General features: G+C 52.8%; 1 protein-coding gene across 1 annotated transcript in view; it reads right to left on the minus strand.

The window, feature by feature from the left end:
* TBC1D10A (TBC1 domain family member 10A) overlaps positions 1-23,284 on the minus strand; it is a 29,677-nt gene extending 6,393 nt beyond the window's left edge. Inside the window, exons 1-3 of the mRNA XM_086348700.1 lie at positions 22,114-23,284; positions 4,310-4,409; positions 194-301 (exon numbers count right to left, since the gene is read on the minus strand). Coding sequence (XP_086204826.1) covers positions 194-301; positions 4,310-4,409; positions 22,114-22,424 — 519 coding nt within the window. The 5' untranslated portion in view covers positions 22,425-23,284. The remainder of the gene's footprint in view (positions 1-193; positions 302-4,309; positions 4,410-22,113) is intronic.
* Between the last annotated feature and the right edge of the window lie 2,693 nt (positions 23,285-25,977).

The following is a 25,977-nucleotide window of genomic DNA, read 5'->3' on the forward strand; positions in this document are numbered from 1 at the left end:
TGCCAGTCTGTCCACCCCACTGAGGCCTGCTCAGGGCTGGTGCCTCAGACGAGTGGAGCCCCGAGTCACAGACTGACCAGGCCTGGCAGTCGGCTCTGGAGGCGAGAGGTCCCCTGAGCACAGAGGATCACTGCGCCCTCGGAAGATGTCCAGAGACGAGGAAGGGAGGGCAGGGGAAGGAAGGGCAACTCACATCGAACTTTCCAGGGTTCTGCTGCAGCTTCACCTTGCCTCCTGACAGGTACTGCCAAGCACGGCCCCGCAGAGAAGGTGGGATGCCCTTCTGGCACCGCAGCCGGATCTGGAAGTCAAAGGGAGGCCATGCCTGTGCATCCAGCCAGGCTGCCCGCTGCCCCCTCCCTAGCCCCCAAGAGGCTGGTGCTCGTCAGGCCTTCAGTGAGCACGGGGGCAAGAGCGGAACGGGGGGAAAAGCGGACTCCACCTCTGTTGCTCCAACACTGCACTGGGTCTGCTGCCAGCAGGTGACGGCAGCAGCCCTGTGTTCCCTGGCCCAGTGACAACACAAGGATTCTTGAAGTCCACACAGGGTTATGAATCCCCATCTCAATTTTCTGAATCCAAATGGAACCAGACAAGTTAGAGGAGCCCCTGGGATGTCATCAGGAAGGGATCTGCACGATGTGGAACATGGCTCAGCCACAGGGAAAGCAGCTCACAAGATGACCTGGAATGTGCCCAGAGACGTGTCCTGGGTGCTTTCATGGGAGTGTTTAAGCAGCTGTGTGGCAAGATACATCCAGCCTAGAGAGGAAAGATCTCAGCAGAATTCAGGAAGAAGACAGGAGGTGATCAGAACAGGCCCCCCCTTGTTTGGTCAAGAATCCCCTCTCTTCTGCTCTCCCTGACCCCGAGCTCTCACGATTTCCAGACCAGGGTGGAGGCAACTGGTCTGGGTGTGAGTCCTGATCCCAGGCTAAAGTGACCCCGGCCTTCCCCATCACGGCCTGGGAGAGGGGAGGGAGGAAGTGTCTGGGGATCTCACGACCCAGAGCTAGTGCTCAATGCGTACGCTTGTTCTCTTCAACAGAAAAAAGGCTTCCACTGCCAAACCCAGCTTGAGAAAGCATCATGTTTTACAGATGGAGAAACTGAGGCACAGAGTGGGGACAATATTAAGGTCATTCCATCAGGGACCACGCCAACTTCCAGCCACACCACACAGCCTGGAGAACCGAGCCCTGGGTGCTCACTTCTCAGGCCTCTCCAAGTCACATGGGGAGATGAGCTTCCTCTGGGCTTGAGGGCAGAGTGAGGCTCGAAGGCAGGTGCCCTGATCATGCTCCTTGACCTCAAGGCCAAGGGTCAAAGAGATTGAGGGCAAAGGCAGAGGCACCATTCCTCTGGAAAGAGGGTGGGGAACTGTCAGGTGACACTGCCCTCGGCCCCTGCACCGAGCAGCCTGGCCTGGGGTGGAGATGGGAGCTCAGGGCAGTGGGAAGTGGACGGTGCCTGGATGATGAGTTTGAATCCAGCGCTGACCTCAGCCCATCACCTCTTATCAACTGTAAGATCAAAATGGTAACAACTAGGATTCTATCAGAAGTAGTGCAGAGGGCACATGCCTAGCACGGGGCCTGACACAGTCGGTGTTAATAAATGATGGCTTCCTCTCTGCCCCTCCAATCCCGGGAGGACACCCGACTCAGAGGCCCTGGGCCCCGGGCTCACTCCTAAGTCCCCTCATCTGGAAACCCCCTGAGAGAGTCCCCTGGGAGGCTCTCTGAGGAGGGAGCACAGGAGGCCCGGCTTTCTAATGACCAGCATAAACAAGAGAAAACTTTCCAAGGGTCAGAGGGAGTCAAGAACCAGGAAGGAGACAGGCAGGCAGGCTGAGGGCAGTGGGGGAAGAGCAGAGTGGCTGGTCAGAGGAGCCAAGTTGCGCTTCTGGGACTGCCTGCAAAGCGGGGAGAGGAAGGGAGCAGAAGGGACCGACCTGACTCCATGGACACTTTCCTGCTGCTGTGGGACTGGGGTCTCCTGAAGGAAGCCACGTGGTCTGGCCGGGCTTTGGCAAAGGGGTGCACAAGACCTGGAACCACAGGCCCTTCAGGCTCCCCAGGGCCAAGCTCAGCTGAGCTGGCCCCCACATATCATTGCAGCCCCATCACCCTCGGTCTGCTCAGGACCGTGGAGAGTCCAGGAATACCTTCAGTCCACTAAGCTCTCAGAGAGGCCCGGCCTCACCCAGGCCCAAGGTGGGGGAGGTGGGGATGGAGAGCTGGGAATACAACCAGCTTCCTCAGTGGCTCAGTGGTAAAGAATCTGCCTGCAATACAGGAGATTTAGGTTTGATCCCTAGGTCAAGAAGATCTCCTGGAGGAGGAAATGGCAACCACTCCAGTATTCTTGCCTGGGAAATCCCATGGACAGAGGAGCCTGGCGGGCTACAGTCCATGGGGTCGCAGAGTTGGACACGACTGAGCAACTAACCTTCCCCATCTGGCCTCTGGCATCTGGCATCCTCCTCAGCTCAGGGTGCTGGAGATGTTAACCTCTTAGGGAGAGGCAGAGGTGGGGATGAGCAAGGGTAAAGCCAGAGGGAGTGCTCAGCAAACGGAAAGCACAGGAATTGCCATTATCTGAGGTAAGGCCTTGGGAAAGGAGAGTTCTGATGACAACTGAGAGAAGCCACACCTAGCCTGCTGAGCTCAAGGAGGGCAGAGCCTGACAGGGGAAGACAGCATTCCAGCCAGCACCCTGTCTCTCTGCAGGGCCTGGCGGGTCCCGGGGACTCGGGATCCGTGCAGGGGGTGGGGGTCTGGATCCACTTCTGGGTGCAGGTGTCGTCCTTCCTGTGCCACCACCTCTAACCCAGCTGGCACGGCAAGGCAGTGAGAGCTCCGGAGCCAGAGTGCCAGCAGATAAGCTGTGTGCTAGGGTTCCTGCGAGGGTGGAGTGCAGCCTCCTCTGGTGGCCCCGGCTGGGCGGGTAGCCCTGGTCTCTAACCGCAGTGCCAGGGAAGCAAAGGGGAAGAAGAAGTGATGCTGGAACCCCTCTGGAATCCCCATCTGCGAGGAGGCGGGGGTGAGAATGCCATAGCCATCTTCCTGCCAGCCTCAAGTCACCTCCGCAGACGGTGAGAGGAGCTGAAGCTCAGGGTAAAGGCCTGAGGGCTGAGGAAGCAGGCAAACAGACCCCAGAGTCAGGCAGGAAGCAGCTGGGCAACAACTGCCTTAAAAAAGTATTTTTTTAAGTGAAATTTTTTCTAATAAGCAAAAAATGAAAGCCCCAAAGTCCACATAGAACAGTAAGAAAGAGCCCCGGTCTGGGTGCCTCTCTCCTCCCACAGGCACAGGGCTTTACAGGAGGAGCCTTGCAACAGGACGCTCATTCCCACTTGGGCAGGGAAACTGAGGCTGGGGGAGTGAAGTGATTGCCCAAAGTCACTCTGCTAGCCATGGGCTTGGAGAGTTGGGGCTGTATGGCTGAACCCAAGCCCAAATGTGACCTTTGGCCCTGGTTTCTGCTCAGCCCTGCCGTGGCTGTGCCAGCTTGGCCCAGACCAGCATGTCAGCTGACGATGCGGGCGAGGGGGCCACTGTGCGCTGGCGACTTGTGCAGAGAGACCCCAGCAGTGGGACTGCAGACGGGCTCCGCTCAGCCAGGGAGTGAACAGACCCTGCTAAGGTGAACAAGAGTATCAACATACATGTGGTGGACAAGGATGCGCCTACAGTGTGGCAGAGCTGGCACCTAAATACAGCCCACCAGAAAAGAACCACTGGTATTTTCATTTTTATGAGACCATTAAACTGTGAAGTCACTTTTCCTTCTTTTTGCTTTGGCTAGGGGACAAGAGGGAACTCATCGAATTAATCTAGAGGGTAAAGAAGGCCCCTTATTGTGGTGGCGAAGCGTGCAGGCACTAGTTAGACTCCTGGGTTCAAACTTTGACTCTGCCATCAGTCATAAGTGGGGATACCACCACCACCAACCTCACTGGGGTGCTGTAAGGATGACCCAGCTAAGTGCCCAGCACGCTGCGTCAACATACATTAGCCACTATTAGTATATCAAGTCCGCCCCTAGGTGGTAAGCAGTGGTAAAGACTTGCCCCAGGAGCGCTGCAGGAAAGCTGCCTGAAGGGCCTTCAGCTGAGCGCGGCTCTGCAGTGTGACTCAAGAATCTGCGTCAGTCTGAAGTCATCTGGGAGGACCAGCTTCTGTCCCCATTTCCAAGCCGGTGGGGGGACACTGGGTGGCTGGAGACCCTCCTGCTCCTCCAAGTGATGCAGCCCCTGCCTCCCCCACTGCGACTCCCAGCCCCAGGCTAAGGCCAGGCCCCTCACCTTTTTGTGCTTCTTGGCCATCCACTTGTCCCAGTTGTTGAGCATGTCCAGCCACTTGGACTCCCTCTGCCTCAGCACCTCCAGGGGGACTTCCTCCAGCCTGTGGAGCAGAGGGCAGGGCCCGTCAGAGGTGCCGAGAGAAGCAAAGGCCCTGGCTGAGGCCCCAGGTACCAGCCTGGTCAGTCCCCGTCCCTCCCCCTGCCGTCCCCTATGGGGCTAACTCAAGAACCCTCTAACACAGACGCGAGGGACACAACGCCCTCCCTAGAAGGCACAGGCTGAAGAGACACTAGGTTCAAGCACTCACTCCCCCATGTGTCAAGGGACCAGGGGCCCCAGTGCCTGCACCTGTGCACCAAAGCACAGCACTCCCACCCCGGATCTGTGTCGATAAACAAGCCTCTTCAGAGAACCAGCATGCACGGTACAAAGCTGGACGGAAAACTAGTCAAACAAGTACAGGGACACCATGCTCACCTCTGCATTCTAACAAAGCTGTTACTCATGGTTTCCCCAATTACGCCCTGGCCCTGTTCCCCTCTCAGCCTTTGCTCATGCCAGTCCCTTTGCGGAAACACACTCCAAGTTGTCTCTGCCTATCCAAATTCAATTACACTTCAAAGCCCCCTCAGACACCACTCGAATTTGCACATCCACTCATGGAACCACTGTCACAGCTATCCAGGCGGAGCTCTAGGGCCAGGGCGTCTGGGTAAACTGTGGGGTACAGTCGTGTGACTAGAACAAGTCCCAGCCCTCATGGCACTGACATTCTACAGGCTCTGAACGCCCACGAGAGCTGGTGGGGAAACACCTCAGCTTGGAGACCTACCCTGGGCAGCACCAAAGCAGCTGCGGCAGACTGGGCGAGACCCCTGGCTTAGAGGGTGCTTTGAGTGAGTGAGCTCCTTCCGAGGAGGGAGTCCCTGGAAGTTCCTGAGTTCACATACCCACGGGGGAAAGAGAAGAAGACTAGCATCTGAAGGCTGCGTCCTCTACACGTGCTTCCTTGTATTCAGCCTACAGAGCAATACTGGTAAGAAAACAGTGAGAATAACGTGTATGTGTCCTTCTCTACACACACACACGCACTCTCAGAATTATTTTTAAAGTAGTAGATTATGGATCTTTTAAATTTCTTTCTTGTGCCTCTCCCCCTTTTTTTCCAATTAAAAAATACTGGCATTATTGAGAGGTAAGATACCCAGGAAGGGTATATTGCTTAGAGTCAAACAGCAAATCAGTGGAAAAACCCAGACTCAAATCCAAGTCAGATCATAGCCAAGGGCTTGCACTCAGCACTGCCTGACCTCCCAGAACGCAGCGTGGGGTGGAGGCTCTCAGGAACAGGACACAGCGGGGCCAGGGTTTGGCCCAGGCCTTGAGTCTCTAATTCTCTTTCTACAGGAAGGAAATGCACTGCTAGAACTTTTACTGGTTGGACGAGCAGTGGGAGGGGCCCTGGCAGAGCAGGGCTCCCAGACACAAAAGGGCAGGTCCTCTTCTTCGGTTTTTTATCTGGAGAACTGCACAGACCTGAGAGCAGCCCTGGTGCTGATCAGCCGAGGAGAGACAACAGCCCCTCCACACAGGCCACCCGCTCACCTCTCACTAACTGGAGGCAGAAGTGGGGCACAAGGACCGGCTCCTTCCTATCCCTCCCCTCAGGAGAAAAGCAGAGACCACACCTTTAGATCAGGTAATCTACAAAGAAATGTGTGCACATCTCCAGGCAGCCCCCAAACACCCAGGTCCAGCATCACAGGCCAGGTCGCCTCCCATCACTACAAAGCACTCCCTCACACAAGTCAGGGGATGAGCCTTCTAGTTATCTAAACTAAAGGAGGTAGCCACACGGAGTCAACAGGAAGTTCTGGCAGCTATGAATGTGGATAATATCTGATCCAATCGCCCCACTGAGCAGAAGAGACAATGGAGGCTCATAAGAGGGCAAGGCTTTTGCCTGAGATTACCAGTTTCCAGACAATTCCCATCTGATTAAATACATACCCATCTGACACCCTGACCCTCTAGTCTGTCTCTGTTGACAAGATCTGACAGCAGGGCCACAGAGATACCCAGTCTCCCAACTACAAATACACAGGGGAACACGTTCAAGCTCAGTGTTCTTTTAAATGATGTCAGATAACAGCTTTTGCAGTTTCAAAGACCCAGCATCAAACCTCAAACCGGAATTTCAAATGGGTACAAAACAAACTACCATATTTCCTGGATTCTAAGGCACTACTGATTTTAAACTGCACCATTGATTTGGTAAGATCGTCTCAGAAACAAACAAAAAATCCACTACTACTTTAAATGTACATGTTCATTGAAAGATCTATTTTTATTTTCAAAACCTCAAATTGGGAAATTTTGGAGGAAAGATGGTCATTTGAGTGGCCTCTCCTCCAACAGCAGAGGAGTTTAACCACCTGCTGGACCCGGCACTCAGCACTTCACCTTCTAACTACAGGTGAACTTCTCTTCACACACAGAATGTGCTCCTGAATGGCTGCACACTACCCATTTTCTGAAAAATCAAAAGGTTCACATCCAGTCTGGTGGGTCAGGATCTCAAAAGGCATCTGATCAGAGTGCTGTCTGATATAGAAATTCCTTCTGCAATAGCCCCTTGCCCTCTCTGAGCCTGTTTGCTATACAGCTGGATGGCCTGCCCTGTGAACTGACCCTCAAAAGATGCCCAGAAAGGAGCTGTGACGTAGACTGGGGTCTTGGCATCTCTACAGATGACACGGTGTGGAGGCCCTGAGGTGGCTTCCTCCTAATAATGGGGGGGGAGTGTGAGCCAGTTTCCAGTGACAGGGAGGCTAACCAAATAGCCAACTTAAGGGACCAAACGGCCCATGGGGATGCTTCCAGCCTGAGAGTTTCACTCACCCTTGCAGAAAACTCCTCTGTCCTTAAGGTGGCCTGAAGGAGTCTCTGCAACCAAAAGAGTCTAATGAGGACAGTCCCTAGTGGAACTCCTCAGGGCTGGGCCTTCATCATCTCCAGGTGAAGTCACCCTCATTGCTGAAGCCATACTGTTAAGTTTTCTGGTACCTTCTGTCTACTGCAACACCCCCTTCTAAGGCTGCACAATTCTCAGCCAGATCAGCCTCATATTAGACAAATGTAATTATCCCTCATCACTCACCCACCCCTACCTGGAATGCCTTTTCTTCTCCCCTCTCCAAGTCACAGCAACACTTTTGGGGCCCAACATAATAAAAATGACAACTTCAACAATAACAGCAGCAACAGTAGTTACCATTTTTAAATCATTTACTACTTACCAATATCTTTCAAAATATTTATATATTACTTAAAATACTAATATATATATACACATGTATCATTTTCATGTATCTTTCATAATAATCCAACCATAACATTCTCTCCATTTTCCAGAAGTCGAATCCAAGACTTAGTAAAGTTAAGCTCCTTGCTCAAGGCCATGTTGTTGCCGTTTAGTCTCAGTCGTGTCTGACTCTTTTGTGACCCCATGACTGTAGCCTGCCAAATCCTCAAGCCTGGGATTTCCCAGGCAAGAACACTGGAGTGGGTTGCCATTTCCTTCTTCAGGGGATCTTCCTGACCCAGGGATTGCAGGCAGGTTCTTTACCTCTGAGCCACCAGGGAAGCCCCCAAGGCCATGCAGCTGCATTCAAACCTAGGCTTGCCTCACTCCGCAGTGCATGCTCTGAACCCCAAAGTCAAGCCCTTAGCCTCCACACAGCTGCTGTGCCTGCCCAGATCTCGTTAGCTGTCTTCCAACCTGAAGACTTTCATCTCGACTACTTACAACACCATTTCTCCAAGCTTTTAAACTGAAACTCACAGTATGAAATACATTTTGTACTGAGACTATACACACACACACATAACCAAAATACATTTTATGAAAAAATTTACTCCTACATGTACTAAAGCACCTGATATTTTCAGTTCAATTTTTGTATTATTCTATCCTACTTCCTACTTCTTTTTTATTTTTATGCTGGTCACAATCTCCTAATCAATTTCAGCACTAAATCACCAATGAATCAAGACGTGATGTGAAATGAGCAGTTCATTACAACTTGGTCATGCTGCTCAGCCCCGTCACTCCCTAACCGGACTGGGCCTTGAGCTATGTAACTCCCACTGTGTATCTCACGGATACCGACAGACGCCTGCCTGGTTATCTCCATGACATCATTACTTTCATCTATTGCCTTCAGGGCTACAAGCCACTGCTGCCTACAGCAATTGTATCTGTGCCCCTAGTAGCCCAGTGAGAGCCTCACAGATTAATTACTATTTCCATTGGACCCATGAGAAACCTGACCCAATCAGAGAGACTGTATGACTTGGGCAAAGTCACAAAGCTATTAAGTGGAAAACCAGAGCTTCTCTTTGCCACAGTGACTCCTGTGCTGTTTCTCCCTCCCCTGGGAAGACTGGGAGGAAATCAGGCCGCTCTCCAGATGCCACCGTGGGGCTCTATCTCTGGCCCTCAACCCCCTAGAGACAGTCTAAGCCTTCCTCCAGTGCTCTGACTGTCCCAGACCCTGCCCAAACCTAGCAAAGCTCAGCAAGGCCAATACGCTGGATGGGCAAAGCTCACAAGCACACCCTTGACCACCCCCTCCTGGGGAAGGAGGCACAGAGGAGACAGAAACATGCAGCTAGAGGGTGACTGAGCCCAGATTCTGCTGGGCTCTCAGCTAAGCTAAGCTTAGCCGTGCCGTGCCATGCCGTGGCCCAAGGCAGCAGTGACAGCCCACTGACACCAGCCTCCCCACCTTCTCCCCAAACCCAGAAGCTGAAGACTTCCAAGAGATGAGACGGACAAGACCAGCTCCCAAGGCTACCTGAGACCCAGGCTCTCTCCGCCTTGTCCTTCCAGCCATGCACTTTCCACCCAAGAGCGCCTCAGCCCCTCTGGCTGGCAGACTCAGCCAGGTGTGGCGCCTGTGCCCATGACCCCTTTATTCAAAGGTGTCAGATAAAACCTGGTCCCAGGGAACCAATGTAACCCCCCTCCGCTAAGCCTCCCTCTCCAAACCAGCCCAAACAAAAAGAAACACAGCCCAAGCATAAGGCCCAAGGTTGAGACCCCGGGATGAATTCTCCTCATCTCAACCGTCAGGAAGGCCATGTGGACTGTGGGAGACAGTAAAAAGAGTAGGGACCTTGAAGCCAACCGACCGAGGTTCCATTCCAGCTCCTCCACCTGGGAGACAGACCGTGAAGTCTCCACTTCATCTTCAAGTGGGACCACACACATAAGGTCTAAATGAAGAATACACGTGTGTAAGGACCCAGCCTGGCAGGTGGCCAGCTAATGGCAGCTCTGAGGGGACCAGCATCTGCAGCTTGCTAGCACTTTCCCATCCCTCTTCTCATCTGACTGGTCTGCACACACGCAGCAGGGCAGGACTATCCCCATTTTACCCACGAAGCAACTGAGACCCCAAGAGATTAAGCCGTTTACTCAATGATACACGGACTGTGACTGTCAGCTTCTGATCCAGCTCTGCCACTCTGAGCTTCCAGTTCACCACCTGTAACATGCGGGCAAGGCCACCCCTTTGGAGGGCAGGAGGAAAGACCACATGAGACAGGAGGAACTGACACACTTCCAGCACCCATTCTGCACCATTCCCGCCAAGCACTACATAGGCACACAATTCCCCAAGGAAGCAGCTTTTATTATCTCTACTTAACAGACACGAAAACTAAAGTTTAGCACAGCTGAGTAATCTGTCCAAGGTTACACAGCCTGGAAGCAGAGATGCCAACTGAGCACTAAGCCATCCAATAAATATAAGGTGATCCCCATGTAACAGGGCCTCAGTATCTGTTACATTCCCTTCCTCTTCCTTTACCACCCAGTAGACAACCACTGCTCTCTGTGCCGAGAAGGCAAGAGTGAGCAAGATGCAAGTGTGGAAAATTGGGAAATGGATGTGCAATCACAGATCCAGGGACAACAAGGGTGGGGGAACTCCCCTCTCCCACCCAGAGCTGGAAAAAGGAGTGAGGCTAAACAAAAAGGCTGACCTACTTTGCATGCTGAGTAACAACCTCTGGAGTTCATTAATCTAAGCGGTGGTAATGACTAAAAGTATAAATAGCCTTTATGCCAGCTCCATAATCACCCATGATAGGAAACGAGAAGGCAGGAGAGGGTGGGCTGGTGATCTACAAATGGCCGACGATCAGGGCTGGAAGGCCTGTGAGGTTCTGGAGTGAGTCCCCAGGCAGCTAGAGAGGCCTAGGGACCAAAGGGTACGTGATCTGCCTGAGGTGGAGCTGTGAGTCAGTGCGGGGAAGCAGGATGGTCTGCAGCAGCCTGGTGCTCCCTCCTGAGGCCTGGCAGCCCCCGCTTGGAGGCAGGGCAGTGTGCGGGCTCCCTGTCTAGGTGAAAGAGTCCCGCTTGCTTCAATCTTCCCCGACACCCCGTGCAAGCTAGGTCCGGGCCTGCCTCCCTTTCCCACAAGGAATTCCCTGGCTTTGCTCCTTGCAGCCCCAGGTCAGCGCACAATGGTAAACAGGTTCTCTCCACCCTTCTCTGGCCTCGGTGCCCTGGGCTTCTGCCCAACTCTCCACTCGGCACAGCCCCACCCCCTTGACGTCAGAGGCAAGAAATGGTTCCTTTAAGCACCAGCCTTGCTGGTTCCAAAAAGCAAGGAATCCCCCCCCCCGCCCCCGACTCCCACTCAGCTAGGGAAAGGCACAGACCAGAGCAAAAACCCCCAGGGCAGCTCTCTCTGACCAGTGCAGAGAGGTATGGAGACTACTGGGTCTTCCCTGGTGGCTCAGCGGTAAAGAATCCACCTGCCAGTGCAGGAGATGCGGGTTTCATCCCCAGGTCAGGAAGCTCTCCTGGAGAAGGAAGCGGCAACCCACTCCAGTATTCCTGCTTGGGAAATCCCATGGACAGAGGAGCCTGGTGGGCTACAGTCCATGGGGTCGCAAAGAGTCAGACACAACTGAGCAACGAAACAACAACAAAAATGGAGACTATTCTCAACTGGAGACATGCCTTCTCCAAGCCCCCACCCCTACCGGGCAGAGTATTACTTGAAACTCCCCACTGGCAACTGGGTCCTCAGGTCACAATCTCACTGTGGGCACCATGACTCATGTACAGCCCCTTACCCATCCTTACAAAACTGCTGAATTTGATTGATAGATCTTATCAATTTAGTCTTGACTCACGGTTTATCTCTGCCAAGACTCCTGCAAGGATCCCTACTGCCCATCTTGTTCAACAGAACTTCAGGCCCTGGCTCCCAGGCCTTCCTAGTCCCTCTGCACATCCCCCAGCCCTATTTCTAGACGTCCCTCTCTCTAAGCTGCCCACCCTCACCCCTACCCCGACTCTAATTCAGTCCCACTTGTTTCCTGAGGCCTCATTCAGAACAGCCTCTCATCTCTACAAAGTCCTTCCTAGCCACTGAAGGAACAGAACACAATCAGCGCCTCATTACATTCCATGCACATCTCTCCAGAGCCTGCATTCCAGGCCCTGACTCTACAAAGTTGAATAAAACGTAGGTCCTGCCCTTGGGGTCAATCTGGCAGAGGAGACAGATTGGGGAGTAAATAACTAGCCCATACAGAGGTGCTATCACAGAAGCGAGGAGGGCGGAAGGCGCTACGAGACTGCAAGAAGGCCCCAGGGTGGGGGTGCAGGTGTTCAGGGAAAACCTTAAAGGGAGCTGACTTGTTGGGATGATCCTTGAAGGGTGACAGGAAGTAGCCAGGGTGAGAAAGGGGAAACAGCACATCAGGCAGAAGACCCAGGATGAGAAAGCACACATTAATGGAAAAGAGCCTGGTGTGTTTGGGGAATGTGAGCAGTCCAGTGGAGCGAGTCTGGCTTCTCTGCCTGACTGTCCGGTCCGCTCGCTGAGGCAGCATTCCACGAGGTGTGCTCTTGGGGGCAGGGACTCTGCCAACCACTCTCCCCAGTGTGTCCCGACCCTAGAACAGAGCCTAGGGGCCTGTGTTAGTCGCTCAGTCATGTCCGGCTCTTTGCGACCCCAAGCCCTATAGCCCACCAGGCTCCTCTGTCCATGGGATTCTCCAGGCAAGAGTACTGGAGTGGGTTGCCGTTCCCTTCTCCAGGCCTGGTTGGTGCCTAGCTGGTGCTCAATACACGTATGTTGACAGGTTCAGTGGCTCTGTGACCTTGGGCGCTCTAAGTTTCAGCTTTCTCCCCAGTGAGATGGGAATAGTATCCTCTGCCTTGAAATCAGAGGGAAAAGCAGGAGCACGGAGAGCTTGATGAAGGGCACTCCCTCCCCAGCCTGAGTCCAGCGATGGATCTTCCTTGAAGCCCAGCACAGGGCTGAGCCCAGATGTGTTTGATGATGGCCTTTTACAATGTTTTAATTCTGTATTCAATTAACATAATTGAATGTCTGTTATAACCCTTACCAGGCAATTGCTATGGACCAGACATGGTGCTCAGCACTTAGATTATTTCATTTAATCCTGACAACAAGCATATGAAATAGGTCCTCTAATTATCACCTCCACCCCGCCCTTGGGCAGATGTAGAAACTCAGGTTTTTCAGCAAGCCAGTAACTATGCACCATCCAAGGGGAGCAGAGGACACCTGGGAGGTGTACCCAGGCCCTTCTGCTCTGTCACTCAGCTCTGGCACTGACTGAGTGATGCCATACGCTGTGTGATGCTTGGCAAGTCACTTCACCACTCTGGGATCTGGGATCTACCTCTGTTAAATGGAGATTATGATGATAATAACTATATCTCACGGAGTTAAATACGGTGGTCTTGGTGAAAGCCTGGTCCACCATGCTGGCACTTCTGCGAAGTGGCATGATCAAGTGACTGTGCTAGGGGGACGGAGGGGGTCACTCAGAGGCAGGACAGGGAGCCCAGGGTGAAAGTCCACGAGGAACACAGGAGGGTGGTGGCAATTATGAAGCAAACTCCGATTCCTTCCCCAAGTGACTATCTCTACCCAAGAGGGCAGAGGCCCCAGGCAGCCCTATGACTGCATGCTTTGAATTGAATCTTTCAGGAGACCCACCTCTGTTCTCACTTCCGCTTTATCTTCATGCCAAAGAGAAGATGAGGCCCTCGCATCAGGGCCCTCAGAGTCAGGGTCACCTGCAGCCCTGTTCCAGATGACTCAATGAGGAACTAACTGGGGGATTCCCAACCTGCCCTGGCAGGTCAGAAAGCTCCAGACCACAAGCTGAGTGGGACTGGCTCCCGTCTTGCCCCCAGGGTCCAAGGGTATATAGGCAGAGCACAAGGAGGGGTGTGGATCCTCAAACCCAGGGTGCCTGTTCTCTCACCATGAGGTCAAAGGCCTGAAGTAACCCTTAGAGGATAATCACACTCGAATTGTGAGAGCCACCGTGCACCACAGAACCCTCACTTGGTGGGAGACACTGCTGGGCACTTTACCAACATCATCTCCTTATACTCACAACCATAGCACACATGGGGCCAGTTCCCACTCCCAACGCCACCATCTGGCCCATTTACAGACTCAGAGAGGTCAATGGCTAGAAAGTGACGGAGCCAGGGCTTGAAGCCAGTCTGCTGGTGTCCTGAACCCAGGATCTCCCAAATTTAGGTTCTCCTTTTTTGAAATCAAGACAGAGAGGGAAGCATCCTCCAAATGTGGCTGGCTAAGAAGGACCGCTTCTGGACACACAGAATCCAGGGCCCAGAGGGCAGAGAGGAGGAACAAGAGTTCTCCATTCTATGTTCCTGGGCTCCCTTAGCATCCAGCTGCTCCTGCCTCATCTTGCATGAGGTGCTGTGTGTGGAGGGCCTGGGATAGGAAGTGTGCCATCCATTGTAACAACTCAACAACAAAAACAGGACTTCCCTGGTGGCCCAGTGGCTGGAACTCCATGCTCCCAATACAGGGGGCCCAGGTCTGATCCCTACTCAGGGAACTAGATCCAGCACGCCACAATTAAGACTCAGCACAGTCAAATAAATTTTTTTTTTTAAAGAAAGAAAGAAAAAAGCCAACAAAAACAACTCGAGAAACTCGCTAGGAGAAGTATAGACATTTGGAGCTGGACTGAAAGTCCTAAGGCTAGGACAGGAAGAGGGAGGAGCGGCCACACAGAGGCAACCAGCTTTGGTAAGATGGAAAAAATTGGAAAGGCAGAACCCTGGCTTCCAGGCACAGTTTCCTTGCTTGTTCAGCTTAGGTTTCCCTGTCTGTAAACAGGGCAAAATAAAACTTACCCTCCTGAGTTCCCACTGCTCCTGTTAGGATCACTGCAAAGCAATGAGAAAGAAAGCACTGCACAGACCAAAGAGCCAGACAGACCAACGCATTCTTTGAGTTGACCGCACTCCCAAAGACATGAGGGCCATTGGTCTGACAGACAAAGAGAGGTCCTCTCATAAGAAAAACAGAGTATGCTGCAGGCTTTGGCCTCTGTGGGCTGTGCCCTGATGACCCCTTGCACTTATGAGGTACCTGACATAAGTGAGAAAGAAAGTGAAGTCGCTTAGTCATGTCCGATTCCTTGCGACCCCATGTACTATAGCCTAGTAGGCTCCTCCATCCATGGGATCTTCCAGGCAAGAGTACTGGAGTCGGTTGCCATTTCCTTCTCCAGGGGGTCTTCCCAACGCAGGGGGAATAAACTTCCCAAAGCCCTTTTCGTATACTCCAAGGGCAGTCTCAGTATGTTAGAAGTAGAAGAGCTCTTCAACTTCATTCATTAAGGCTGCCTTAGTTTATATGTAAGGGAAACTGAGGCTTAGAAAGATTCAGCAAATTTCTCAAGGTCACAGGGTTAGTTAGGGGCCCAGTGAAGCCCAGGACTTGGGTTTCCTGATCCCTGGTCAGCAGTGTTTGTTTACACATGCTCCTAATCCAGTCATCTTATTTGATCCTCATCATCAGACCACACCTGTGTCTCCTGCCCACTATGCTCCAGGTCCTGGGAAGGCAGGACCAAGTCTGCACCCCCAGAGCCTAGCACACAGCTGCACACGCAGCATGTGCTAGGTGAAAGCAAGGAGCATTAGCCCTACGGCCAATGAGAGAACATGCTTACTCACAGACCACCAGGGTCAGTGGCGGAGCCAGCCCTGGCACCTTAGTCCCTGGGTTCAGAACCCTTTCCCATACTAGCATAAATCCACATGTCCTGCCAGAATCATCTCTGAGAAGTGCATGGTGGTGCCCATAAGGGCTGAGGGGTTCATGTTCTCATAGGCACTGGATTTGCTTCCACTTCCCAGCTGAGGCACCAGCTCCAGGAACATAATACAGACTGGAAGTGAGAGGAAGTCAGCCCTCCACTGCCAGGCTGCCTCCTCTTGATCAGCTTTTATTGTTGTTTAGTTGCCAAGTTGTGTTGGACTCTTTGCGACCCCATGGACTACAGCCTAAGAAGCTCCTCTGTCCACGGGGTTTCCCAGGCAAGAATACTGCAGTGGGTTGTCATTTCCTTCTCCAGGGGATCTTTCCGACACAGGGATCAAACTAGCATCTCCTGCACTGGTAGGTGGATTCTTTACCACTGAACCAGGTGAGAAACCCCTGATGAGCTTATGCTGTGCCTGAAAGCCTTATAAACATCCCCCCTGCTCCACCCCGCCCCCCACAGCTACACACTGCCCTAAGGGAGGTTTTCCATGCCCTCAGGACTTCCTCCTCTCTGCACAGAGAGGTGGCTAGCTCTCCCGATAGCCTTCCTTGCCATCCAATACGTCTAGCAGGAGAGACCACAAAGCTCAGCTCCACTCACCCACCCCCTCCCAACCAGGCCAGCTAATCTGCTCTCTTACTGAAGAGATACAAAGAACCCCTTGATGGGCCCTGAGCGTGCCAGCCATGCCAGGCACCTTGGGGAGCCCAGGGCTGTGACAAAGCAGTCACCAGCAGCCCACTGTCTGCTTCAAAGGAAGGTCACAGATGGCCTTCCTTCCCTGTGGTCAGAGGCCCTGGGATGGCGAGGGCCACTTCAGTTTGGCCAAAGTATTAGTATTAGTCGCTCAGTCGTGTCTGACTTTTTGCAACCCCATGGACTGTAGCCCGCCAGGCTCCTCTGTCCATGGGATTCTCTAGGCAAAAATACTGGAGTGGGTTGCCATTTCCTCCTCCAGGGGACCTTCCCAACTGTACATAAAGGAGACTTCAGCCTGGCCAAAGCCTTCGCCAAGTCCCTGCAGGTCCACACAGCTGATCAGGTACCATGCCCTACTCGCTGACTCTTCATCCTCTCAGCTCCATAACCTTCCAGACCTCTCTGCAGCCCTTCTGGGCTGTCCCAAACTCTCCCAACTGCTTTCACTGCCTGTGGTCCAGCTCCTATTCATACCATCTTCTATGCCCGCACCAGACTGACCTTAATGAAACACAGGAGGCCTCAGTGTGACACTCAAGGCCAGTCACTTCTGCCAAATCCACTTCCCTCCCCTCCCCATGCTTCACCTCATCCTCCCACCTCCCATTCTTCCTGTCACCTCCTGGCACACATTTCTCAAACAGCTGGCTTTTCTTCACACACTTCCCCTCCATACCATGGATTGCCCTTCCTTGCTCCTTCCAAAGCCTGAATCAAGTGCCACTTCTTCTTTCTGAGCTCCTATGGGTGGAGCTGGCTGCTTCTTCCTATATATGTCCATATTAACCACAGGCTTCCTGCCCTGGGTGTGGGGCCTCAGGGATGGTGAGCACCTGGCACCCTACCTGCTACACCTTAGCAAGGCTTAGTCACTGGATTCAGTATCAAGAAAAAAGGTTCTAGTCCTAGTTCTGCCATTTACCAGCTGGCAAACCTTGAACGCTTTCTTCTCAGAACTTCAGTGTACTCATCTACAAAATGGGATAACCACGCTTATCCGGGGAAAGTGAGGGTTCATCATGGGTTAGTGTTCACTCCTGCTCACAGGGGATGGATCTCACTGATGCTCACCAGAGATGCAAAGTAGAAAATGAAAAGACAGGACCACCAGGTACTCCAATCTCTATGAGGAGGCAGAACATTCACTGAGCAGCTACAGTGCTGTCAGGCTCTTTGCAAGCATTAGTTCTTTTAACCCCCACAACAATCCTTCAAAGTCAGTGTTATCATAAGCGTTTCACAGTGAAAAACTGAGGCTCAGAAGAGTGAAGCAATATGTCAAAGGTCACACGGACATCTGGGCTCAAAGGGTTAGGTGTGAGGCTGAACAGAGCACCTTCTTTCCCCTCCCTCAGTGTAAACAGACTGGGGGGCTGGACCAGAGCCAGGCCTCACTGGCCCCCCAAAGGTCCTGTTTCAAACCTAGATGCTGGGAATACAAAATATCAAGCAGGTCCCACTGTTTTCTCTCTTTCCCACAGCTTAGAGTTTCCTAGCAGGCGGCACACAGGCACCTTCCCAGGGCAGCAGCTGGTGATCTGGCCCCCTCCTTCGCCAAGTCAAGTCTTGTCTGACGCCCTAGAACACCCACAGGGCTACCAAGCTGGATTTTCCTTTGAAGCTGGGGCAAGAGGAGGAGGAGAGAAAATGAAGGACGTGTGGCCCCGAGTCATAGACCAGGGCCCCACATGTGCAGTAGTCTCTTTCCAGATGGGCCACCCAGGGACCACTCCACGCCCAGCTCTAGGCTCTCCTGGGAACTGTAACAGCTCAAGAAAAGAGGATGTCCTGAACTTACAAACTGGAGAAGGTGGTGGGAAAGCAGGGAGGCAGGACCTGGCCTGTTAGGAGGGCCCTGGCCCAAAAATAACTGGCAGAGACCAAACTACAGGGATGTCAACTGAGCCAGTTATATGATCTCCAAAGTCACAGTCGACTAGGAATAGTGGAGGGCTCAGGGGACAGGGGAACTGCTCTTCCAGATGTTTCTCCCTGCGCCCAGTTCAGATCCATTTCTCCCTAACAGGAAGCCAACAACCACGGGATCCCAGACAGCACAGCTCCTCACCTCATCTAGCTTGCAGCACTGCACACAGTAAAGCTGGGTGGGAAACTCCAGCTTCAAGAGGCCAGTCTTGGCAATCACATAGGAAAAGGAGGGGGAGGCCAGGGACCCACCCCTCTCAGGCCATCTTCCTCAGGCCAGAGACCTGGTATCCACTGAAATCCTTCTTTCCTTTCTTGACCAACTCCAAAAGGGACCCCTTCCCCACAAACAGGTCTGCTCCTCCTGTCCCCAGAGTCCTCTGGCCACCTGTCCCTGCTGAAGATCCTTCTTTCTTCTCCTCTGGTCCATCTTGGACTTCAACAACCAGCTCAGCTGCCAGCCACACCGAAGGGGCCAATGCTATCAGCACTTGGTCTGCGCTCACACCACCACAGGGCCCTTCACTGGCGGGCTGCTTTCTTGCCTCTCCCCATCACTGGCTACTGCTCCACGGCAGGCAGGGACCATCTCAGGCCCCACAAAGGTTCCCTGCAGAGTAGACTCAAAAGATAGACAAGGTGAAGTAAAGAGGGCCTAGGGCTGGGAATCAGGAGTTCTGGGTTTACTTCCTGGCTTTGCTCCCAACTGACTGAACAGGTGAGATTAATCATTTATTTCAGGCCTCAGTTTACCTATCCATAGGATGAAGGCCATCTCTAGGTGGCTTTCAGCTTCCTGACTTGAAATGTGTGTCAGAAAATGTTAACTGATCATTTACTTCTCTGCAGGCCTGAGAACAAAGTGAATAAGCCTGGTCCCAGGGAATTCCCTGGTGGTCCACTGGTTAGGACTCTGTGCTTTCACTGCCAAACTGCCAAGGGTCTGTGTTCAATCTCTGGTCAATCCCAACTCAAGATCCCACAAGCTGCAGCCAAATAAAAAAGGCCTGGTCCTAGTTCTGATGCTCATCAGTCTAATGAGTGTAACAAAGTGGTAATGACAACACAGTCTTATCCTTGCTGGACCATCTCTGTGGACCTCTCACACTGCTTAGGGAGTCAAAGTACTGAGCTAAGCCAGGGAAGGTAAGGGCACACAGGTTCCTGTTAGGGACCTTCTGTTCTACCTGTCCAGGACTTGGTTTACTGCTGGGGCCACCACACCATATTAATGGGTGGGAAAGGCAATGGAAACGGTCCTGACTTGGGAGTCAGAACCTCTGATTTCAAGACCTGGCTCTGCCACTGGTGTACTGTGTGAGCTTAAGCAAGTTCCTCTCTTCTCTGTGACTTGAGTTTCCTCATCGTATAAGAAGTTAGGGTTACACTGGTCAAATTCTTAAGATCCCTTCTATAGGAGAGATATAAGTCTATGATTTCATGATCTACTCACAACAGGCACCAAGCAGTCACCTGAGGAGGAAGCTTCTGATCTACTTTCCTCCCCTACCCCATTAGCCCCTGGCAATTGCCAAAACTGTCTTAAGACAACCTTTGGCCCAAGATGGCTGAAACAGACCTTTAATCTGGAGCCAGAGTCCTGGCCATCTCCACTGCAGCCATCAGGGCTAATGTTTCACTTCTCTGGGCTAGCACATGGACTCCTAGCCCTCAACCACGAGACTGGGTTCAGGGCGGTCACTCTGAAACTTCCCATAACTTCCTCTCTTATGGCCTTGGGCAGGAACTTACTTTTGGCTATTTTTTTTGAACCACAATATTGACTCTACAGGGTACATCCAAGTTTTCAGACACCAGAGATTTTAGGGTGGCCAACAGGGTCAAGAAAGTGAGGCAGGGAGAGAGGAAAAGACCTGGAATCCCACCTCAGCCCCAGCCCTATAGACACCAATGATGCAGAGGGCGTCTGCAAAGCCCGGGTTTGTGGTTGGAGGGTGGGAAAGACAGATGTCTGGCTGTTTGGTTGGGGACTACAGCCAAAGGGAGGTGCTCCCATTGGGGCCTCTCTCTGTTCATAAATACCAGAGGTATGCCCTCATTTTCTCCTCAATTTTCAGACCCTTAGAAGGCAAAGAAAGGAAACTAACATTTTCCTAGGCCACTACTTGCACCAGGCACTGTGCTAGGCACTTTTGAATACTTAATCTCTACAGTAATCCTGGGAATAGGTGTTACTGTTGCCCTTTACAGTGAGTAAACAGGCTCAGAGATTCAAGCTCTTGCCCAAGGTCACACAGCCAGCAAGTGTGATTTCTTCCTAAATCTGGCCTTTTCCCACTATTTCACACTGCTTTGTACCCTGAGATCTAGTTAACTTCCTGATAAGCATGTGGTAGGAATTTTTATCTCCCAGAATTCACCAGCAAATCTGAACTCTTTCCTTCCAAGCACCCACAAATGCAACTGGTAACTCCTTTCCCACTTTTGACCTCATCCCTCCCAGGACCCTAATCTCTGGTGTTTGCTCTTCAATTCAAAAATATACCCTAAGTCCTCTTTGGGTTCTCACAAGCTACTCCCTGGGGAACTGTGACAAAGCTTCAAGTCAGAGTGAAGGATCAGAATAAGGGGTGTTCTCTGAGTTCTGGACTGGACTAGGCTTGGCTTGCTCTGAGCAAGTGGGAAGAGGCTGGAGGAGAGAGATCCAGTGGGTAAAAGAGAACTCTCCTTAGGGGAGGGGCCTGCATTTCTCTCCAACTTTCCAAAGGAGAAGGAGGTCTGGTGAATACGAGGCTTTGGGACCGTGGAAAATCCCAGAAGTGAACTTTATGGGGTTGCTTGTGTAGGGTGGGTATCTTAAAGATGGTCAAGCCTCTTCCATAAGTCATAAGAGAGGCTGAAGAAGCCTTAGACGATCACAGCTGGTCAGAGAAGGGGAGGAAGGACCCTCTGGAATAGGGTCATGGCTGAGTCCTGTAGGCTCTCCCAGGTGATTGTGTGGTGCTCTCTATTGAAGGGGAGGCACATCTCAAGGGAGGCTTGTCGGTTCCGGGCAGAACACTGGTCTCAAGTGACAGGACAGCTGGGATGTGAGTGGGCTCTGGAGTCCATCTTTCCTAAAGGGATCACCAACCCATACATATGATCCCTGTGAGGACTGGACTCAGGGAGTACTCTGGGGGCAGAATATGGCTGCTCAGCTCACCCGGCTTGGAGGGAAGGTGCTGCTCCACTGACTCACACTGCTCTGCCTGCCAGCTGGGGGCTCCTGGGTGTGGGAGATCTAGGTGTGCAATGAGCGGGGCCCCTGCTGTCTCCTTGCCTGCACTCTGGTCTGCGTTTGAAGAGGAAGCGTCGACAGTCTGTCCTGGAGGTGAGGTACCGTCCCCCTGCGGGTACTGGGAAGGGGCAGTGCCTGCCCACCTGTTGCTGGTGACAGGGAGAAACTTGCCTCTGAGGGGGAGGCGGGCATTCTCTGTCCCTTCCATGAGGGGAAGTGACTCTCTATCCCAAGGTGGGAGGGAGGTGACCAATGTCAGTCTATCTAGAGGTCCCTGTGCCTTGAGATGAGGGTCAGTCTGTGCCTGAGCGCGGTGGGGGCAGGGCAGCCCGTCCCTCTGAAGTCGGCCTAAGGTGTCCCCTTGATGTGGCGGTGGCGGCTGCTGAGACAAGGACGTCAGTGGGTCTGGTAGGGGGCGGGATACGGAGAATACCGCGCTGTTGGGGAAGGGGAGACCACCTATGAGCCTGTCAGGAGCTGGCCGAACCAACCAGCCCTAAGGCGAGGGTGGCAGCGCTGGGGTTGGGAAAGGTAGCAGTCGATCTGTGTGCTCCGGTGAGGAGAGCACTCTAGGCCCTTCCTAGGGGCGGGTCAGTCCGCCGGGGGTGGGGGTGGGGGGGAAGGTGCGGGTGGGGCAAAGGAGATAAGGGATTGTTGTTCCTGGTTGGAAGGGAGACGTGTCTGTCCTTCCTGAGAGCGGCTCTGTCAGCGTCGAGGCACCGCCGCGGGTCCTGCCCCGGCCCCTGGTCCCCTGGCTCCGAGCCCCAGTGATACTCACGCGCCCTCGGCGCCCTGCGAGCCCACGATGAAGCCGAACTTGTCGATGCGGCGCTCGGCGAAGCCGTTGGTCTCTGAGTCGGAGCCCAGAGAGCTGAGCTCGTCGGCGGCTGCGGCGTCGGGGCCCGGGGCCAAGCTCTCCCGGGTCCCCGACAGGCTCCCCTGAGCTGCGGGCGCGCGCGGCCCGTTCTCTTCGAAGCTCTTCGCCATCCTGGCCGCGCCCGCCGCCTCAGCTTCAGCGGCCACCTCAGCCGCCTCAGCCTCCCGACCTCCGCCGACGCCGCCGACGCCCCGCCCACGCGTCGCGCCCATTGGTCGCCGCAAAGCCGGGGGCGGGGCCCTAGGACTTCCCTGGCGCTTCCTCCCCGCAACGCCCAATGGGTGCCGCGGACCCCAGGGCCCGCCCACCTCCCCCAGGCTGGCGCCAACAGGCCCGACGTGAGGGGGCGGGGCAGCCGTCACCCGAAGCCCTCCCCTCCGAACTGCCAATCACCGAGGGCTCACCTGAAAGAGCTTTAGGGCTTTTCCGGATTAGCCCCTGCCTGGCGGATACCTGCAGCACCGCGAAGGCAGAGACCGAGGGCGCCCTCTGGGAGTACTCGCCCTCTCCTCGCGAGACCTTAAGGACGTGGGTGAGGATTGTTTTCCCATTCATTTATGAGTAGCTCTGAGGAGACTCGGGATGGGTTCGGGGACTCGCCCTGGGACATGGCAGCTTGAAGAGGTAGGCTGAGACAGAAATTCAGCAGCCCTTTCCTTCCCCTGCTCACTGCTTCTGGGGCCTATTCAGTTCAGGTCAGTCGCTCAGTCGTGTCCGACTCTTTGCGACCCCATGAATCGCAGCACGCCAGGCCTCTCTGTCCATCACCAACTCCCGGAGTTCACTCAGACTCATGTCCATCGAGTCAGTGATGCCATCCAGCCATCTCATCCTCTGTCGTCCCCTTCTCCTCCTGCCCCCAATCCCTCCCAGCATCAGTCTTTTCCAATGAGTCAACTCTTCGCGTGAGGTGGCCAAAGTACTGGAGTTTCAGCTTTATTGCTGCTGCTGCTGCTAAGTCGCTTCAGTCGTGTCAGACTCTGTGCGACCCCATAGACTGCAGCCCACCAGGCTCCCCCATCCCTGGGATTCTCCAGGCAAGAACACCGGAGTGGGTTGCCATTTCCTTCTCCAATGCGTGAAAGTGAAAAGTGAAAGTGAAGTCACTCAGTCGTGTCTGATTCAGCTTTATTAGGGAGACCTAATTAATAAGAACGACTTCCCTGGTGGCTCAGACGGTAAAGCGTCTGCCTACAATGCGGGAGACCCGGGTTCGACCCCTGGGTCAGGAAGATCTGGAGAAGGAAATGGCAACCCACTCCAGTATTCTTGCCTGGAAAATTCCACGGACGGAGGAGCCTGGTAGGCTACAGTCCATGGGGTAGCAAAGTGTCGGATACGACTGAGCAACTTCAATGTCAATGTCAGTAAGAATAATGATCAAGGACTGTTGAGCCACTCACTGCCCTGAATGACTTCTACCTACTTTCTCTTATTTTTCCAAGAGCCTTATTGAGATATATAATTGGGTTTAAAGTATATAATTGTGTTTTAAGTATATTTGTATTGTTGTGCAGCCATCACTGTAACCTAATTTTAGAACGTTTTCATCACTCCAAAAAGAAATTCATTCCTATCCTTACCAGTCACTCCCCATCCTTCCTCCCCCAGTCCCTGGCAACAACTAATCTGTCTCCATAGTTCTGCTTTTTCTGGACATTTCATATAAATGGCATCATACAGTGTGTGGCCTTGTGTCTGGCTTCTTTCACCTCAGATGTTTTCAAGGTTCATCCATTTTCATGTCTCTTGGGTAGATAGCTAGGAGTGGGAATTGCTGGGTCTTTAACCTTTTGAGGAACTGGCAAACTGTTTTCCAAACTGGTCACACCATCACACCATCTCTTGCAATCTTTCAGCAAGGAGGTAGATAACTATTTTTAGGTTTCACTGGTGGCTCAGTGGTAAAGAATCTGACTGCTAATGCAGGAGACTCAAGTTCAATCCCTGGGTCTTGAAAATTCCCTGGAGAAATAAATGGCAACCCACTCCAGTATTCTTGCCTGGGAAATTCCATGGACGGGCTACAGTCCATGGGGTCACAAGAGAGTCCAGCATGACTTAGCGACTAAACACCAGAGACTATTTAGTCCCATTTTACAATTAAAGAAACTGAGGTGCAGGGAAGTGCTGTCAGCTGCCTGAAGTCTCAGGACTAGCTTGTGGCAGAGCCAGGATTTGAATCTAGCTCTTACCAACAGCATTCTTGGCAACAGATACTCTTGCCTGGAGAATCCCACGGACAGAGGAGCCTGGCGGGCCGGAGTCCGTGGGGTCACAAAGAGTCGGACACGACTGAGCGACTAACACTACTACCACTACTACTTACCAACAGCTTCTACTGGGAAGCACAGGCTAACAGTATTTATATAGACTTAGCTCCTGGCAGCCAACTTCTTACCCCAGGGTTTATCAACTCATAGAATCGTAATGGTAACTCCTCACCTCAGTCCAGTACTTCATGGCTCATAAGTCACAACCATATTGTCATGACACTTGCCTGCAGACCTATTGGGAGACAGGCTTAGAGAGGAGAAGGGACCAGAAGACCCAAGCCTGAGTTGCAGAACCTGGGATAGGCTGCTAAGGGGCCCAAAGCAGCCCCAAGAAGGAAGGTCTTAAGCTGTGACTTCACCAGCCATTCCTTAATGCCATGTGGCTCAGACATTCTTGAAGACTTCACTGTGCAGTCTTGACATTCCATAGGCTTCTGGTTTTCCATAAACAGGGCAATAACAGATACAAGGGTGAGCACATGCTATTTTGGTCTTAAACTCTGTCTGGAGGATGTGTTCCACCTCTCTAGCAGCTCCAGAGTGGTGGGCTCTTAGTCCTTGCTCCCAGGAAGGGCAGAGTACACCTGGCCAGAGGAGGAGGGCCTATCCCAAGGGAGGGAGAAAGAGTCACATGCCTGGATCAAATGTCCAGGTCTGGCAAAGTATCCACAGCCCTTTGACTGCAGTTCTGGTTCTACACTCATATCCCAAACATGCTCAGCTCTATGAGGCGCCTGTACAATTCACTTCAGGGGCATTTGGGGTGGGGGTGGGGGTGGGCAGATTAGAAGCATCCAGTGTCCTTCCTTAGGAGACTGGATAGATGTTGATCTCAAGTTAAGGCCTTGAGGCTCCAGCTTTTACTTTTCTTACATAAGACCATCCAGGGGAGCTCCCTGGTGTTCCAGTGGTTATGATGGCACTTTCACTGCCGAGGGCACGGGTTCCATCCCTGGACAGGGAACTGGGATCCCGCAAGCCACAAGGGGATGGCAAAAGAAAAAAAAGGACCACCCTTGATGTAAATCTCTGCTGTCACTGTGTGACCTTGAGCAAATCACTTCTCTCTGAGCCCATGTCCTTACCTGTAAAATGAAAATAAATGAAAAAATGTCTCCTTGTTGTCCCTGAGACTTTTACTGTGATCTGTGTGGTAAGCATCTGGCACGTGGAAATACCCAGTCAATGGGAGCCAGGAGTGGTGGCATCTGTAGTTTGCCAAACATTTGCAAATTCATTATTGTCTTGAGTATCTCCCACCACAGTCTGAGGCTGCAGCGGGGGAGTTTTCCTAGTTTTTGGCTTGGGAGACTTCACTTCATGGCTGTGCCCCTCAGTAACTGGATGTTCTCATGCAAAATTGCTTAGCTTGGGACTTGGCTGGTGGTCCAGTGGTTAAGACTGAACTTCCATTGCAGGGGGCGGGTGAGTTCGATCCCTGGTCAGGGAACTAAGATCCCACATGCCCTGCATTGTGGCCAAAATTTAA

Source organism: Bos grunniens, chromosome 17 (genome assembly GCF_055505025.1).
Source record: "Bos grunniens cultivar Pamir isolate PY7600 chromosome 17, Bosgru_T2T1.0, whole genome shotgun sequence".
In the NCBI taxonomy this organism is placed as follows: Eukaryota; Metazoa; Chordata; class Mammalia; order Artiodactyla; family Bovidae; genus Bos; species Bos grunniens.